At 35.9% G+C, this 19,520-nt stretch overlaps 1 protein-coding gene across 2 annotated transcripts in view; it reads left to right on the forward strand.

The window, feature by feature from the left end:
- BTBD9 (BTB domain containing 9) overlaps positions 1 to 19,520 on the forward strand; it is a 108,535-nt gene that overhangs the window by 59,361 nt on the left and 29,654 nt on the right. For both annotated transcript variants that reach the window (XM_027898071.1, XM_027898072.1), the window contains exons 8-9: positions 8,570 to 8,679; positions 17,084 to 17,273. In XM_027898071.1, coding sequence (XP_027753872.1) covers positions 8,570 to 8,679; positions 17,084 to 17,273 — 300 coding nt within the window. The remainder of the gene's footprint in view (positions 1 to 8,569; positions 8,680 to 17,083; positions 17,274 to 19,520) is intronic.

Below are 19,520 nucleotides of genomic sequence, written 5' to 3' on the forward strand. Positions count from 1 at the left end.
ATTTCACCTGCTGTGCAATGTAGGGAAATAATTTTTATTTCTTTTTTTTTCCCTATTTTTTCTTTTCTTCGGACTTTTTAGTTCAAGTATTGTGGTTTATTTCTTTACTGAGAAGGCACATTCTAAGTGTTAGCTGAGTAAATTCAGCAATAATCGAAGGCAAACAGAAGTAAAAGAAAGCAATTTCCCATTAAACATAACATCATGGTTTAGTTGTGTGAACTTTGGTTTGTCAGTGCTAGAGATGAGCCACATAGGCAGAATTCTTCTTCCACCTGCTATTGAGGTGAAAACAGATGTGCAGCATAGGTTTATAAGGTGGTGTCAGGGATATTGTGGTAAGAGTTTAGATGGTTCAGAGCACTTAAAAAGTCTTTGCATTTTCTTTACATACATATATATGAATATATATATGAATTTTAGAGCTACATTTGAGTGTTTTTGAACGTAGTACCAAATTTAAGAGTAGAGGAAAAACTGTCAAGATTTACCTGAATTGAGGTCTAATGCAGTACCTTCATGAGTAATAGAAATATTTCAGAGACAGCTTTAAGCTTGGAAAAAAAGGGTTTCTGAGTACTAGATGTCATCTGGACTGAAAAAGGCAGAGGTTTAGGGAGAAGAAATGAGTTTGTTACATTAGAGAAACCTAAGTGGATCACTAAATTATTTAAGAAGCCTTTATTTTGTCATGATGCTAAAACCTTTCAATTTGCAACTTTCAGCGTTTTCAGTACAATTCTTATACTTAGTGAGTTTATGTTGCTTTTTAGGAACAGCTGATGAAACCTCTCTCTGGCACTGGTTAATATATAGATAGCCAAATGGATGATGGCCTAATGTGTTCTATCTTTAAGTAGGTATCCAGATAAAGCTCTGTTTCATTCCCAAATAAAAGATTCCTTGTTCATAGTGAAGGAAGTTATTACTGTAGGGTTTTTTTTCCCATGGCCATAAACATTAGTTCACTATAGAAGCAGTCATCTCGCAGCTGGCAGAAATATTTGTGCACAGGCAAGTACTGACTTTTTCACATCCTTTCAATGCTCCGTGGGATCTGTTATTATTATTATTTGAAGGGTATTACAAAGAAAGATCAAGGCAAATTTGTTGTTGTTACTGATACAAATATGTGCTGTTGTTGTCTCAAATGCAGGCTCATTACCTGGTGCGCGACGCCAACTCACACACTGAGGCGAGGTAGTTCTATTTTTTGTTGTAGTTTGCTCAAAGTAGGGAGCTGGGTGGTAACCATCAAAACTTTACACTGTGCATTTTAACAAACAAAGGTATCAGCATTCGTAGGATACATATGACATAATTTTTGCATTAATTAGTACTCAAGCCCCTCTTTGCTAGATATATTTCTTGCTTCCCATGCTAATTATTCCGTGTAGTTCTTCCTTGCATTCGGGTCTGGGGTCCATTTTTAGTAGTTGGTCACCGAGTCAGTGGTTGTGATCTCCCATTGGATAAGTATTACCTACAAGGAACCTACATGCAGCTCACTCAGTGTTGAGCAAATTTTGGACAGGTTAGAGTTTTACTTTTCTATTCCGCTTAAGAAGGTTTAAAAGAAATGTCTTTATTTTTCTGGTTACCATTTATTCTCTTCCCCTTCCATTGCCTCCAAATTGATTTTAAGATTTGTGACATTAGATAGGAACAGTTTAATATTTTTATGTGTTTACCCATAGGAGAAGAACTGCAGGAGTGGTAATTGTTCTTTGGTTAAGGAACAACTGGAAGAGACCTAAGTTCTGTAGCTCAGTAAATATATTTCTGTATTCTGCAGTCTGCTCACCTGCTTATGAGTTTTAGTGGGATATTTCATAAGCATGTCAAAAATACGTAATTTTCATATTGTAGGAGAACAAGATCTACATTTTAACAAAATAATAACATTTTCTTGGGACTGTAGCACTCACTGTACCAGTCCAGCCTGATGGTAATCTTTCAGTGAGCAAATATCTGGGTAATTAATTTAACTGGTGCAATACTGCAAAGTGCTGTTCTGAATTTAACAATTCTCCTGATTGCTTATTAAATCACCAAGATAAATGTTGTAATACTGTGTGATACATGTGGGTTTACTCTACAACTAAAACAAATTCCCCCCAGCCCACCACCCCCCAAAAAAAAAAAAAAAAAAAAAAAGAGAACAAGTGAGAATAAGAAATAATTACTTAAAGTAGTTTTCTGTTTTAAATGCTCTGCCTTCAAATTAACCATAATTCAACTTTTCTCACAGGACCTTGAGTTTCTGGAAGTTTTGTTATCTTGGTCCAGATGTTGGAAGTCACTGCCCTTCTCTTTTGCCATATCATTGCTGCTGAGCTGTGTAGGAATGTTTGTGCAACTTAATATAGACCTACTTGTAATCCAAATTTATGATCTTCTTTCATCATGTTATCTGTTATTTCTTGTAAAACACAATTGGATTTAAAAAGAACTAGACCTATGAAGCTTATGAGATTGAATCTGCTGCACGGTCCATGTTTTGATGAACAGTCCCATAAATAATATTTCTTTTGTCCTTTATTTTATAGCCCAGTTCAGACCTGCAGTAGTTGGGAATTAGGTCTTTAATATGCTGGAATGTATAAGCAGCAAAGATTACAGACACTGATTAACAGTGGTAGCAACCATGTATATGTGTAGCAGGTGATACGGCTAATTGATACCATGTCAGATTTTTCCCATAAAAGACACAACTTGGTGAATTTAGAAGTAATTGGTTGTTACTTTCACTGATCTGTCTCACATCAGACATTTGTTTCACCAACATGAAAAATGTGTCTTATAATTTCCAGTGAGGCTTCTCTTCCATTTCATAGTGACTGATAACTATTTCATGTAAATTTGAGTCTTCATTAATAATTTCTAAAATGCAGCCAAAGAATGATCATAGTTTAAAAGTTTGGCTAAGCTCTGTGTTGTCAGGAGCAGAACAGATGTTACACACTTTATTTATGTCATAAAGGAACACCAAAACAGTCAGAACTGACATTCCGCTAGTTTGAATGCGAATTTTTTTTTTTTTTTGAGGGTTTTACTCCTGAAAGCATTGCTCCTACTGTTGAACAATTTAAGTTGATGTTTCTTGTAAGTGACATAGTAACTGTTGGCATGGCGTCTGTAAATCTGTAAATCACTGGGTAGTACAGGGATATAATAACTGTATCCTCATATCTTTAGTTAAGGAACCAGTTAACAGAACCAGTCTTCTCTCAGATCTAAACCACGCTTGAATATTAACACTAAATGGTATATCATAAATGTTTAAAATTTATAAGGCAGACTTAGCTTAGTGAATTACCCCACATTTCAGCATTCCAAAATTGTGTAGCCAATTCAAAATTGAGCTGGCAATACTTTGCATCAATTTTCTAACCACCTCCACCTTCAATTCTACATGGAATTGAATCCTTAGGTATGAATTCTCGAATTATAAAAATATTGATGAAAAAGATGCATTCCATTGTTTTTGTTACCAATACTTAGCTGATTTCATTTGAGTATTGCTTAGTACTTTTCCAGTATAATTTTAATGTAACAAATGGTAGGGTTTCTTCCATATATCATTGGATGTATTGTTCTAATACTTTTAAAGTATTTCTTTGTCATATTGTGTATTGTCTGATTCCAGGCTAGATCTAGACAGCACTTACTGTATTATCTTTGGAGCAAGAAGTAATTTCTGCATGCTAAATTCACAGACCAGTTGAATGTGAGAACCTGGGGAAAATGGAAAACGTTCTCAGATTTCATTGAACAGAACTATTCTGTATTTTCTTCTGTTTTCTTCAATATGTTTAAAAATGTGGAGGCTATAATGTATCTATATAATGAGGCCTAAGCTAAATTGACCCAAAGTCATGAAACTACATCAGGACATAGGATGATTCAAAGAAAATGAATCCTGGTGAAGATTGTTTGTATTTTCGAAAGAATCTGGCTCCATGTCACACTAGCCTGGAAGTGATGCAGAGCCAGCTCGTGTCTGCTCTCTAAATCCTGTGACCAGTTTGGGCTAGAACCAGACATTCTGAGGGACAATGCTTTCTTCTCTGTTTATATGAGCTATTTTTTTTTCTGTAAAATTGAATTTATTGGAGTCCCATTGTATGTATTCAACAAAGCATAAAGATAAATGAAGGTGATATTTGTGTTTGGCTGCAAAGTCGAATCAAGAGTAGGGTTTAAATACAGAATTCTTTAAATCAAAGTCTTACTATCTTCTTCTACCTTGTTTTTTATTCATGTGATAGAAGTCCATTATGAGATCAGGTGTAACTGCAGATTTCTGCTCACATTTAGGTGAGTTTTAGGAAACAAAACTGTTTTGGGTTGAGATCTGACTGAAACAAAACCCGGCGAGCCAAGTTCGGATTCGAGAACTTCAGTGGAACTAGAGATGCATACAGTGTGAAGATGGAGATTCATGCAAGCTTATCTGAATTTAGGGGGTTTTGTTATAAAAAATAAAAATTGGAAACCAGTAATGAAAAACAAAACATATGTAAGCTCATTATTCTTACTTATGGAATACAAAATATCAGATTGTGCAAGTGTCGCTTATGTTCTGAAGCACATCAGTGTTAATTTGATTAAATATGTTGAGAAACATTGATTGCTTGGTTGATATACTGCTTATGTATAGTACACAAGCAATAACATGTGCCGTGTGAGTATTGTATACCAATATTTTTAGCCACTTGAGTACTCCACCATGAGATATCTGGATGCACGTTTTAGCACACTACAAAGAGAAATGTGTTTTCAGACTGCTACCCTGTGGGTTGTATTGGCATCAATTGCAAAGGTGAAAATGTTTGTTACTGCACATTTTGTTACTGTAGGCTTTGCAGGTGTTACGTGTACTTTTGCTGCTAGAGTTTAATGATTTTATCTTGTGGAAGTTTTTTGTTTGATTTGTCACTCTTGTTTTCAATATTTGCAGCAGGGATTTCCTTTGTTGTGCCATAGACTTTATTAGACTTTCCTGTCTAAGAGCAGGAAAACTTGTCTTCTGTCAAAAGACAGATATGCTTTTCAAGTTTGTTCTGGCTTAATTCTTTATTTTATATATTTATTTGTGTCCACTGTTTTTCCACATGATTTAATGCTGGCAATAGATTTTTTTCCTCCTTGTTTTTTCTATCTTCCTGCCATGGGACTGTTGATTCAGCTGTGTGAGTCTGAAGGATTATACGTTTTAGGGAGTTGTCTATAAATGGAGTTTAGATGGTGTTGAATAGCACTGTTTCCTTTTCCACTAAAAGGCAAACAGAATATCTTCAAATGCCCTTGTGTGTTAGGCTGTACCTCATGCATCTTTGTTGGCAGTGATTGGAATGTGAATGTTAGTGGATTTTAAACAGTTAGGGGAGATATAAAGTGTGGAGGACTAGTACTGGTGTCTCATACCAAATGCTCCATGAAGGAAAATGAAATGCCAAGTTCATAAGAGCACATTTTGTACGTATTTGATTTAGTTCTTTGAGTTTGCTGTTGCTGTTCTAGATTGCTTTGATAGTAACTTAGAATGGGTATCAGTGCAAAATACCAGTTAGTTTCCGTGACCTCTCCTTATTTGCTCTTTTGTCTCAATATTCTCAACAGATTGGAATCTGTGTTTAATATATTTTAGAGTTTGTCTGTATCTTACTGATGCTATTACAATGAAGGATTAAAATGACTTCTAGAGTATGGATATTTTTATATTTTGACACATATGTCCTAAGCACTGTTCTGATGTAGGCAATGGAGCTTTGGTATTAGTAGTCCTCCAGGGCATCCACAGCTGAAGTATGCTCTGCAGCAGCTGTTATCTGAATTAAATGTGTCAGCTGTACAAATGTAAAGAGCAGAAGTAAAACATAATTTAGTTGTTCGTAAACGTGAGTATTTGTAGCCACAACGGAGTACCCATGTCATAGTTTCGTGTAAATGTGAAGAATTGCTCTGGGAAAAATGGGGGATGGTTGAGGGCTGTTGCCATGTGGGTGACTAATTAATCAACCCAGGGAGTCCATTCAAACTGTAGAAGTTTAAAATTTGCCAAGCTCTGGTAGAACGTACTGTTTTCCCTCTAGTTAAAACAATTTTCTTGTAAGTGAGGAAAAAAAACAAAAACAAAACCCAACAACAACAACAACAAAAAACCACTAGATTTTTTTGGTATTCCCATTCTGGGAATTTTAGGTCCATGTGTAGCATGACTAACTGTGGCTAGAGAAGTCTGTGACATGTGGGTGAAACTCTTATAGCATTTATACTTTCAGTATCCCTTATTCTCAAGCAGGGCCACAAAATAAAATAAAGGAGCAAAATTATCATGCTGCATTCCTGGTCACCTGCCAGGGAAGTACTTTTAAACACCACAAACAGATCAAGGTTTTCTCTTTAAAGAATGATTCAGAGTGTTTTTCTGTCTTCCCCTCAGTCTTATCAGTTAAGTCTAAAGGCTATTGACAGTGGAGCTAGTCTGGCCATTGGATTGTGATTCTTTTGCTCTGCAATCACACAAAGATTCATAGATAATTTTGCATTGTATAAACCTGCTTTTCTGCTGGCAGGAATTTGAATAATTTCTAGTCTCACTGAAAAAACAATCAAGAAGTTTGCTCTAGTGTTACAATTTCATAACATGAAAAAATCTAAATTAATCAGTTTTAAAGCTAATTATGAAGCAGTTTCTTGTGTTGCTATTAATATTGTTACTTTGTTTATTCTCTAAACTCTTTAAGGCAAGGAAGCGTAACTGAAGGATGTCAAAGTATCTCTCCATTAGTAATGCTCTGTTGGTTAGCTGGGAGTGTGTTTTGTCCAAGCAGCATAACTCAATCAATACCTTTCTTGCCTGAGAGAGACGAGGGAGTCTCTGTGGCAAGCCAGCCTCCATGTACACACTTAGATTTTTCTTGTGTTTAATTGAATTTTGTGCTTCTGGGGCTGGAGAGAACAAGAACAGTTACCATTGTCGAATCCTGGATGTTACCTGTGTGTTTAGGGTTCATTAGGGTTACCTGTGCTTATGAATTGACAAAAGAAAGTAATCTGGTCCACATGGGCAGGTCTGGGGAAAGAACTGCTGTTTCCCTGACTGTCAGCCAGGATTCCTGCGATGGTCTTTGTAGGCACTTGGCACAGTTACATAGTAAGGGCTAAGTTCTGCTTTACTCTTAAGACTTAGGTTCAACTTCTTTATGAATAATAAATATTTTCTTTAATTTTACCACTTTATGTTTTCTACATAGAATAATTTTTGGGAAATTTGCTACTGTGATAATTAATTGATCTGTGAGTTAATATTAATTAGGGAATAGCATATGATTCTTTTTTTGTTACAAGTCACGATAATTAAAATTTCTAAATGAAATTTGGAGGTTGAACATTAGTACACTAAATAGTTATGAGGGTTGCTTTATTGTTAAAAAAAAAAATCACAGGACTTAAAAATGTCTTGATACACATTTGAATTGATCTGTTGAGAAACACAAGTGAAAACAATGCTGTTGGGGAATGGCCATGATGCTGGAAACATAATTATACTGTGTAAGTGAAAGATTGTTTTATACCACAGATGGAGAATATTGGTAAAGATTCATGCATTTTGATACTTCTCAGTTGAAATGAGTTAATTCCGTACAAACTTTTCTGTAGTGTGAGTAATCCATTTTGTGGGGTAGTGGTATTTGGGTCTGGTGGTTTTCTGTGCTGCTTGTTCAGCATTTATTGAGATGGTGTACAATATTCCTTTTAAGATTTTTCAAAAAGTATAGTAAGAACTGTTGAGCCTCTTCAGAAAATGCAAAATCGGACTGAATTGAGGTTAATGTTTGTTTATGGAAGGTGGAGCCTTCAGGGTAATACAGCAGGTGAATAGGTCACAGTGTTCAAGAGCAGCTCTATTCCATTTGCAACTAGAGTGTAAAAGTGTAACTTATACAACCAGGACTGAAAACCAGAGTTAGTTTTATTTCATAATATTTGAATGTTTAGAGATTTGGGTGGGTTTTTGTTATTAATAAAGGATACACCAACAAAGAGATTGATATCCTGTACACCTAGTGTTAGAATTAGAAACAGTCATAATAAAATGGAATTAATTTTTGGCCTCTGAAGAAAAGCCTGACTGATTTGCTGGGTTTGTCCGGGCGTATGAAATCTTTCACAGTGATGAAAATTTGTTGGTGAAAGGATTATTATTTTTATTATTATTATTTAAAGCCTCCATCAGCACACATATGCACTAACAGACCATTTCTGAAGCAGAAGGTCCCTCACTTTACTTTTCTTGGCAAATTAATCCAGAAAGATTTTTAACAGATTTCACATCTCTTTAAAGATTTTTTTTTCTTGTAGTGTAACCAGCATCCTGATTAGATGTAAACTTGCTGTGAAATTAATTGTCTTTTTATTCCTTTTTCTTTTTTTAAACACTTACTTAGTTCTTATGGGTCTGCACTTTTTAGTCCAACTGAATCAGTTACATGTTAGTGAACAGAAGTTTATTGTGTTTAACTTGTGCTATTTACCTTTTTTTTTCTTCTTCCCCCTATAGGTATATTCGAATTGTTGGGACCCACAACACAGTGAACAAAGTTTTCCATATTGTGGCATTTGAATGCATGTTCACAAACAAATCCTTTACTCTTGAGAAAGGTCTGATAGGTAAGAGATGAAACTGTTTTCCTTTTACGTGAACTGTTGTGAATGCTTGTCTTTTAAAGCTGACCATCACTGCACTCTTACTCCTGTTTCCACACAGAAATCTCTCATCTGAGTTAAACAGTGCTGTAAGCATAGAATTAGTAGGGCAGTTCTTGCAACTTCTTTGAAATTCCAGTTTTGTGGATTAATTAATGATGCTGCAGGAATGCTGAATTCAAATTACATCAACTGCTGCTGACAAAGCTACTGGTAATTGAGTCAGTCTGTGCTGACAATCTAATTTTTCGTTGCATGTCATAGTATGGTTACTCTTTCCTCCCACTCAGCCCAAATTCTTTTACAAGAATGAAGTAACCAGAGCTATTTATTGCAGTGAAGATGGATTTGGTCACTTAGGGACTCTTATGCAGTCTAGTTTCAACTGTTGAAAGTAAACTCTCATGTGTTGATTTTCCCCTAAAGAGTCGTAGACTACCTTAGCCATGGCAGAACGTTATATTGGCTACTGTTATTCTCAGAACACCATGTTGGTGGAGCTCTGTTAGCTCTGGACAGCTTATATAATACTGATTTAAGTACCTTGACATTGCTTAAGGTGGAAATCCCCAGCAGACCAACACTACTGAATGATAAATAATGAATGACTTAATTTTTTTGAATAGTTAAAACAGAGTGGCTTATGTGCTTTCTTCCATTTATACTCATAAAAGTCAGATCTTCAAGTTCGTTGGAAAGAGTATTATGTGCCTTTTAGTAGTTGTGTAGATGGAATTTTCTCCAGTTTATTAATTCTGGCATGAAATTGAGAATTTCAGCAAAATTTTCGGAGTTCATGCTGATTTTAAATATATAAAGTATGCACCTACGACAGATGGAAGGGAAAACAGTTTTCAAAATAGCATGAGACACATTTATTTTATTTTTTTTCCCTGAGAAAACTCCTAATATTTACACAACCCTGAAGAATTTATTGTGAAAAAGGTACAAATGGGAAGATTTAGGGATTAGTTGAGGGCAGTCAAGTTGGGGGCAGGGACATAATGGCTGTTCCACCAGAATTTATGGTTATCAGTATTGCCTATTCAAAAATATTATCAACAACTTTGATCCAACAAAGTAACCTTATATCCATTTAGTACTTTTTTTTCCATACCTCTGATGGTTACCGTAAGGTACCATATTGTCTGGCTCCTGTGATCAAGCAGACTGTCCAGAGTCCACTTCTGTAAAAACTCTATAACTACCAGTGGTGTAGTTAGCACAGACTTATTTTATTGCTGTGATGAGAATTTGTGATGTTTATTTCTGTTTCTGTTTCTTCAGTGAACACAATAGGGTAAAGTGAACTGAAAGCAGTTAGGAAAGTTCCACTAAATATATGAAAGTGCCGTATTCAGAGTAGGTTGCTTTTAAGCTTGACTGAGTATAGAAGCTTTCATCTTCAACCCTTGAAAAGCAGTTCATTGGGTTCATTGCTTATCCCGTATGATATTAAATATGGTATTAAATTAGGTTAGAACAAACACAGCTGCTGTTTCTATAACCTGTTTTATTAAAAAGACGAAATATTGGTCAGCCCTTGAAGGCCATATGGCCCTTTTTAGAAAGACTTTGTGACCCTTACTTGTACCAAAACAAAACTGAAGATAATATGCAGAGACTTTACCGTTTGAAAACTCATTCCAAAGAAATAATGCCTCTGAGGTATTTGTTTAGGGATCTTATGTGCAGACTTAAGGATAATTTTTTTTTTTTGAAAGCTATCCAACTTGATCAGAAAGCTGTAGGCAAAGAGGGTAATTTTTCTGCTATATTATTACTGATACTTAATATCTATGTAATGGCTGTCACTGTAGAGTGAAGATTAGAGGGCTGGTAAACAAATAATAAAAATGAAGTACTGTTTCATGATAACAGTTTTATGTTGTTGTGTTTTTGCATACAAGGTTTTAATGGAAAATTATTAACTTGACATATTGCATTTAAAAGGTAACGTGAAAGATGATTTATGTGGTTACTTTACACAGTACTGGATATGGTATTGGCATGACCCAGTGATAACTGAGTAGTAGTTTTGAAGTAAAAGTAGCAGAAAATTCTCTTTCTAGCCCTGTGTGGTGTTTTAGTGTTGGTTTACACTTTGCTGTCTTGTGGAATGAGGAGAGTGACAGAAATGAATTCAATCACATGAAATTATTCCCTAATGCAGATGTTAGGGTTGAGATGTAATTTTTCGATTTGGCATAATATTATCTCTAAATGTGTGAGTTAGCAGTTTTACATATTAAATTCATGATATTGGCATAACTTTATTTTAACAAGGATGTAAATATTTTTTATTCTCAAAATCATAGTGCTTGCTTTTAATAACTGCTGCTTCTGACATTTTGAATGGTCTTTAGACACTTAGTATTTAATCTGGAAACCAAAACAAAAGAATGTTTTCATAAGCAAGAGACAGAGGCAGAAGCAGTACCTGGTGTGTTGTGATGTATATCTGCCCAGCGGCAAGAAGTTACAACAGCAGGTAAAGTACTGCTGCTGTGCAATCTCTCTTTTGGTTCCTGGGGTTTTTACCCTACCTAAATATAGGAACCAGTTCCTCTTTTCTGCCTGAAAGGGAGAAAACTGATAACCTCACTTAGTCTTTTAATCACTACTCAGTGCTGAGGGGCAGTCAAGGACTGTGTGGGTGGGTGAGTTTGACCAACCTACTGGCCTATTTTGAGCCTGGTTAAGGTCATAGGAAGTGCAATGTGAGCGCCCTGTACATGAAGTCGTGTGTGTCTCTAGTCTGTCTCAGTCTATCAGACTGTCTTGTAACTTGTACATTACAGATGAAAGGGAGAACAGTGAATAATGACTGAGGAGCAGAAGATGGATTTAAAACAATGGAATGTCCTTGGTCACCCTTTGGGGAACGCTGTTCAGCAATTATGAATCGCTGTGAACCTTCATTTTTGTGCTGTTCAATGCCTCAAGAGAACTTGTTTTAAAAGGGAAAAAATACAAATAAACATTCACTTGTCTTTGGCAGTTATTTGAAACAAAGCTAAACTAAATGTGTAACAGAGAGAAACCAGTCATATCAGTTTCCTAGTGTGTGGTTCAGCTTTGTAAAAGATTGCTTCGTCTCTCTCCAAGGAAGCAGCAAGAGATGCTATTTTTGTGTCTAGTTTAATGTTGACTCCAGACAAAGCTCTCATATTTTGGTTTTTTCTCTTTTAAAAAGGTTAGCATTCTTCCAAAACTATGCAGGCTTACCCAGCAGTGTAAGTCAGCTCTGCTACAATCATAGCTTTAGGAAGTTATGAAAATTTGAAGATGATCTAAATACTGCAGTGATTTTTTTTTCTCTCTCTTTCTACAGGAAAAGGCAGTCACATAGTTGGTTTAGTTACTGGTATCCATTTATCAACAGAATTCTGTTCATATGGTTCCAGTTCCTTTTTTTTCACTTTTTCTTTTCTTTCTATTTTCAGTGCTGAAACAAAGGATATGTACTTCCTAAAACAGTTGTTATTTCTGAAAGCCTTCTTCAGGCATAAGGTTTAATGAAAGGCTCCTGTAGCAGCTTATTGGTTGGGAATTAAAAGTATGGCCATTTTAATGACTTGAATGCTTTTCTTCTAATTTTATTGGATCAGAAGTCATGAGCTCTAGCAGATATCATGTGAAAAATCGTCCTTCTGAAGTTTTTTCGAATCCATAGACAAGTATTAGTGGGGTTTTCTTTTCGAAATAAATATGGCTTGCAGAAAGTGTTTCACTGAAACAGGTGGAAATGCTGCTGATATTTGCTTGAAGTTGGTATTTCTTGAGCTCTTGATTTCTTGATTGAAGATTTAAATTAAATGTAGCAATTTCATCAGCAAGTTTCAACTCAAGAAAATAAGACTGTGTAGAAGGAGAGACAGGACTTTGTGACTATACTTTTAATTAACTAAAAAGTCTGTAGATTTCATATTTTTTTACCACATAGCAAATAAACAAAAGCAAATTCATATACTGAATAAAGATTAGACTTAACAAATCTTTTGACATGTGGAAAATAATGAAAGCAAAATGCCAAAATATCCTTTTATTCAAAACAATGTGATCAAACCTTGAAATAATACTTACATCTTTAATTTTTTTTAGCTTCAGCTTTGTATTTTCTAGCCATCACTTTCTCGTGAGAAAACTTATGCCAGCTTATGCCAGATGTTCAGGTAGAGAAGGAATGCAATTTTACGGTTAAATACAAAGCAGTTGAAAACTGTACATTTAACAGATATCATCAGGAGAAGAAAATCACTTCTTTGTATTAACTAAAACAAAAATTTATTCCTTCCAGTGTAATTTTTTTGTTAATAATTTCTTCACAGTGATGATTTTGTAAGTTTCCAAAGAGAATTGAGTAAAATGAACAGTTATGGTTGCTGTTATGATCCAGTTATTAAAATTATTAGAAATGCCTCTACCTGAATTAAGGTGCAAACAAGACCAGATGCCAAAGTCAATAGTATGAGTTTTATTTAATGGTAAATGTGAGGCTGAGAAATAGAGATAGAAAGAAATAGGAAAAAGGAGGTGGGGAAAGAAAAAACCTGACAGAGAGAGATTAAAATAGAAAAAGTATCACCAATGTGGAACCTGGCACCATCCCATTGGTCCAGTTCTTTTGCTTTTCTTGGTGATGAGGGTCATGACAAACAACCTCCAGTGGATTAATATATGTTCAGGAGATGACCAGGCACCTTCCCTGGGGGGTCTTTTGGGACAGGTTCTGGATTTGTTGCCTTACTTGGCTCACGTATAGTCCTCTGGTGGTAGAAAAGGCCTCAGGAATAATTGGGGGGTGACTTTGGGGGTCTTTGATGGTTTGTGACCCCTTCTCAGCTGCCTTTCATGTGAGTGTCCCGTGTGTACATGATCTTCCCAGAACAAGGGGGTTTACTCCTTTGGTTTGGTGTGGAGAGATTCCACTATCACACATCCAAAATTCTTCTCCACCACCTCCTGAGCCCAAGTGGGGCTGATTCTTAACACAAATGCATCCTTTTTTTCCTGAGCCTGGTTTGCTTCTCCTCAGACTTGAGATGATTAGACAGCTGTCTTAAATCCTCAGTCACAGTCCAAATTCCAGTCAGGAGACACTGGGAGGGGAGGGTGCCTCGGTGGTCGCAGACAGGCAGTTGCTGCTTTGCAGTTTGACAAAAAGTTTTTCTAGGATTTTGATGATGTTCAAGACATTACCAACATTTCAGTCTGTCACAGTTGTGATGATACTTTAGCTGAGAACCTTTGACTGTTGCCTAGGGTGCAGTAGAAATATATTCAACACTTGATAATGCTTTCAATTGCTGCCTTCCTGTACAGTAAGACTACATGGTAGACCTGCTGTCTCTCTGTTTATTTTAGTAGTTGTTTTAAGGGTCATTAATGGCTGGTTTTTTGAGCTGATACAGAAACCCAGTTCATTCTGTTCCTTCCTGTGCTGCAAAAAGTTATTTGAGGATTTTCTCTCATTTCCCCACCCACCCACATCAGCCAGTTGATTGTAGTTCAGTTACAGCAGATGGACAGAAAGCAAAAGCTGACCTGTCCAGAATGGGAGATAAAAGGGAATACCCTATGCTCAGATGTGGAAGCCAGTTGGCAGCAGCTGCATTAAATTTTTTTCTCAGTACTTCAGGGAAAAAAAAATTCCTATGAAAAGTCAAGTATGCTAAAAAGCAAAAAGCTTAAGGAGTGATAAGTAAATATGACTGAGGTTACAACACACTTCTGCTGCATTTTATCCTGGAGGATCTCCAAGGACAGTTGAATAACATATCTGTCTTATCTTTAAATATAATCAGTATAAGATGACCCTTAGGCCGTGCCTTGAAAATTACAGTCCTTTACAAAAATACTATTACTAGAATTAAATATACTGCCAGCTGTTCATTGCTCCATACTACAACATAAGACCAGGAGACAAGAAAGGAAGTCGTGAAACTTCAATCATCTTTTCCTTTTGCTTGCTTACAGAATGTATATGCTTTATTCAGACACATCTTTTCTGTTCCGTAAAAGCAAATCGGATTTTTCAGGGCAAAACTGCTGTATGAACAGTGGGGAAAAAAACAATTTCCATATTTGTAATCTCCTCTTTTGTTTTCTCTTACAATACTGGTTACTGTAAAAGCTTGATAGCTGGTGGATTACAAAAGAAAAAAAAGAAACAAGACTGTTGGTTTTGGCAGTATATTTTTGTAAACAAGTGACCTAAATTGAAGCAGAAATTCTAACGGGAAAAAGACAGAGAACCAGAAGACTTTAGAATACAGCACAAAGCAGAGTCCCCACCAGATGGTATTTTTAATAAATTTATCAAGCGGATATAAAAGATGATAATGAACATTCAAAATAGGGAGTGGCAGACCCCCTAGAGAAAAGAAACAGTATGGCACATTCTGCACACTTCAATTAGTTAGAGTCACTTTCTAATTAGCTGATGTAGGGAAGACCACAGAATTATATTAAAAACACACCAAGGCAATTTCTGTGTGGTTGTTAAGGAGTTTGACTAATCAGGGTAACAGCTTCATAGGAGGTCATGGATTAGTGTAGAAATCTAGACATGAGAGGGAGCGGGATGATGCTCAGAGAGATGATGCTCGGAGGGTATGCAGGCAAAATACTGGATGAACTGAGCTGCACTGCATTCAGTCAATGCCTTACATAGCTTGGAATACGCCATGGAGCTTTAACATGAACATTGATTTTGACACCTTATCTTTGACTCATTTTTTTTTAATCAAGATTTTAATAGCTTCCTCTTCCTACAAAAAGCAGCCATATGTAGAAGATGCTTTAAAGCCTGTATAAAATGGATACTCAAAGAAGTACCCGTACTCCCAGAGAGGAGGGGAAGAAAAGGAAGTCAAGGCAAACTTTATTTCGACGCCAGTACTTTTAGTTTGCATTGTTAGTTTTTGTTTTATTCAGATTGTTCCCAGTGTAGTGCTTCTAATGTCTACCACCTGCTCCCAACAAGAATCTGGGAATTGTTGAATGCCTCTTTTCAGTAACTGGGGAATCAAGAGGTTTCTGGAATAATAATGTGGTGGGTTTAGTAATTTTTTTATGAGCAAACAGAGATGGTAGTACATTTGAGAGCACAGTAGATTTTTCAGAAATGGTTACTTTTCCACTGCCTTGGATTATTACTTGGCAACCAGCTTACTTTTTTCCCCCGGGGTGTGTTTTACGGTGTTTTGGTTGGTTGGTGGTTGTCCTAAGATTATGCTCCTGATACCAGTAGGGCACTTAAAACACGGAATCCCAGCTTTTTGTGGAAAATTATTTCTTTTTTGTGTGCTGGAGACTTATACAATAGCTCTGAAATTTCACATAGCTATGTTTCCGCCATTTTCAGATGTTGTAGTACTCTAAATACATATTTTAGAGGCAGCTATTAAAAATATGTGATTAAGTTGTCTGTGTACAGCAGGCTTAAAACGGTACAGATTGTTTGTCCTTTATCAGAGGATGACACACAAAATCTCAGATTGTTTTTTAATGCAGCCTGTGCTGAAAGAATTCTTGTTATCATTTAGATGAACAATCAGAGCTTCTAACATTTTCCCTCCAAAAAACAAGAGCTCAACAAGCAACCTTGATTTTCACATGTTCAGAGAGCATATTTTTCAGTCTTGTTAATTTTAATTTTTTGATTGAGAGAGGGAATAGAGAGAATTTTAGAATCTGAGGAGGTTAGCTAGAAACTGAGCTTTTTGGGAAAGTGCTGGACCTGATTGGGGCATGTAGCTTGGGGCATAAACCCAATGACTTTGGGGGTTTTATGTTATCTGTCATCTTGCTGGAAGGGGACATTCAAAAAGCTTAGGATTCTCTCTAAATTACAACTGGAAAGTGCCATACCTGATCAAATGTTAACAAAGGGAAATAATATGTAATTCGAGAAACAAGTGTTGAAGCACTTGTGAAACAGGGCTGGAAGAATACAGCCCAGATCAGCACTTTAAATTATCTCCCAGTTTTTATTTTGTCTCTGTTCATTTGTTCTTTTGGGGGTAGAGAGGGAAGTTTCATCATGAAAACAGGAAGAAACTGTTTTAAAGTTTCTGAAGTTTTGCTGGACAAGATATTTTTTCCCAATTGTATTAAAAGAGTGCTTTCATATCACCAAGACTGAAATCCATCTGTTAATTTACCAAGCTATTCTGGGATCAGTGCTGTAAAAATCATCTGTATCACTTGTTCATAGTTCACATTATATGAGTTAAATTTCCTTCTGTTGATCACACTTTGAATTTTCCTTTTTGTAACCAATCCTTTCCCATCAATAAAGTCCACTGGTATCTGAACTGTTTTCTGACTGTCTATCTGTCATCTTTATGTTTTTAATTCCCAGTTCCTACTGAAAATGTTGCAACAATTGCAGACTGTGCCAGTGTAATTGAGGGTGTAAGTCGCAGTCGTAATGCCTTATTGAATGGAGACACAAAAAACTATGATTGGGATTCTGGATACACATGCCATCAGCTTGGGAGCGGAGCTATTGTCGTACAGCTAGCACAGCCCTACATGATTGGATCGATACGGTAAGAAGGTTTATTCTTCTCTAAATTAAAGGCCTCAGTGAAACTCTCGCTGAGCAGTTATTGTCTTTAGAATATGTGACATTTGGAAACATCGTTAATTAGGGGACTAGTTTAGTAGCTGGGATTTGGCTTCTTACTTCAGTATAATAGGCGTGTTAAAAATTAAATGTGTGAATTATTTGTTGAGATACAGCAGTGCAATTCCTGAAAATGTTGCATTACAGAGGCATAATAATAGTAACAGTCAAATTGTAAGATTGAAGTGATATACTTATTTTAAAATAGAATTTAATTGCAGTCTCACTTTTGGTTAAGTAGGTGCAATTCCTCTTATCCACTTCATTGTGAAAATGATTTTATTGAACAAAATCATCACCTCCAGTCAGCCAGATGTCCTTTTCACTACACAATTAGTGCTAGTTCTTACTTAAACATGAAGAGTATAATAAAGGTACAGTAACCTGAATATTCCTTTACAGTGCTGGATTAATGCCTGTGTTTAGATTTGGATTGAAGTTCATTGGGCTCTTTCTACAGTGAATGTCTGTATACATATGAAGATCAAAGTGTTGGCTAACAGAGACTTAGCAAATAGATTGGAGAGTGGGATTTTTCACAGGTGAAGACAGAAATAATCTTGCAGACCTTAGATTCGCTGACTGTGAGTGTTTGGGGTTCTTGTTTCGTAAAATCAGTCATGCAAAGCCTTCTCTTTATGGCATCATGTTATTGGAAATTTAGAATATGTAGTCAGGGATGTGATTTGTATGCTTTGTGGCAATAAAATAAAGAGAAAGATTTCTAAAGTTCAGAGTACTAGTGAGCAAAGGTTGAAACCCCAGGTAAGTATGGCTTGCAACAGAGATCATGTACATAGATACGTATTTCTAGGAGCTCATTGCAGTCCACCTGTTAGAGCTGCCTCTTCAAACTGACTGATGAGCCAAGTGAGACTTGAAAGCTCTTTTGTAACTTTATAATTTCTGTTTTGTGTGATTTGGGTTTGGCCTGTGGCATTGTTATGATGGATGTAAAATTTAATCTTCGAAGTTTAAACTCAGACATTCTGGGCAAATCCGTTACCTAACAGAAGTAGTATTTTGCCTGTGTGCTAGCTTAAGATGTTATGCATAATCCAAGTTTGGCTTTGTTCTTGCTGAAACAAGTTGAATAAGTGTATTTGGTAGCTTTCCGCACGCAGTGTTTTATGCCTTTCAGTTTGATGTTTTTAACGTTCAATTAAGTATTGCATCTCAAGTAGAAAACAAGGAAAATGCAGCACTAAGATTTCTTAAAATAGATAAATTAAATGTAATTGCATCATTTTCCTACCACTTTAAACTTAAATAATAGCAAAGGCTTTGACCACATGAAGGAGTAAGACAAGAAAATAGTAGTCAATATTCATAGTTTCTTGGTTCATAATCTGTCTTCCTATCTTACTGTTATCCGCTACATTTCAATTGTTGAAAAGTATCATATTTTCCAATCAGTGAAAAGCCTGACTTTCCTATATTCACACTATGCTAGTGTTTATTCTTGAGGGAAGATTTTTAATAAGCCTTATTATTAAATAGTGAGTTGGGTGAACTAGACTTTTGGTTGCCAAGAAATGATAATTATATTATCAGCAAGGGTATAGAGCAAATTAAAAAAAATAACCCAAACATTACATAATTTAAAACTAATAGGCATTTAGTGATTTATGTGGTATTGCATTGTACAGCTACAAGATCAGAATATCATCTTTCTCTGTCAGTTTTTCTGCATGTGTAGTAAAAACCAGATTAATAACTTACTTTAAGAAAACAACAGTGTTATCGTATGAGATATCTTTTGACAGAGGAGGCTACCTGCATTGCCTAGAGACAGAAATCTGCTTGTGGGTGTGGATTCTAAATTAATAATTAGGAATTAAAATACGTATCGTTTAAGTTCAGAAACACAAATGTGCCATCGAATATATTTGTTTCAGAGAGGGTAAATACATGAGCCTTTGAAAACAGTGGTGTCTGCTTTTAGCCTGTAGAAATCAGAATACCACTGGCGAGAGGCTCCAAGACAGAAGGTGTTACCATGGCAACTAAAGTCTGAGAATGAAAAAACAGAAGTACTCTTGGTACTCAAATATGCCTTACAAATGCACAGAGAGTTTAATGTTTCAAGAGTATATATATGTGTGTGCATGCTTTCTGCCAAAGTCATTCGTTGTCCTAAAATCTTAGCATCCTTCATGCTGGAAGGGAA

This window comes from Empidonax traillii, unplaced genomic scaffold, assembly GCF_003031625.1.
Source record: "Empidonax traillii isolate 1590-97213 ecotype Southwest subspecies unplaced genomic scaffold, ASM303162v1 scaffold576:size640842, whole genome shotgun sequence".
Classification (NCBI taxonomy): domain Eukaryota; kingdom Metazoa; phylum Chordata; class Aves; order Passeriformes; family Tyrannidae; genus Empidonax; species Empidonax traillii.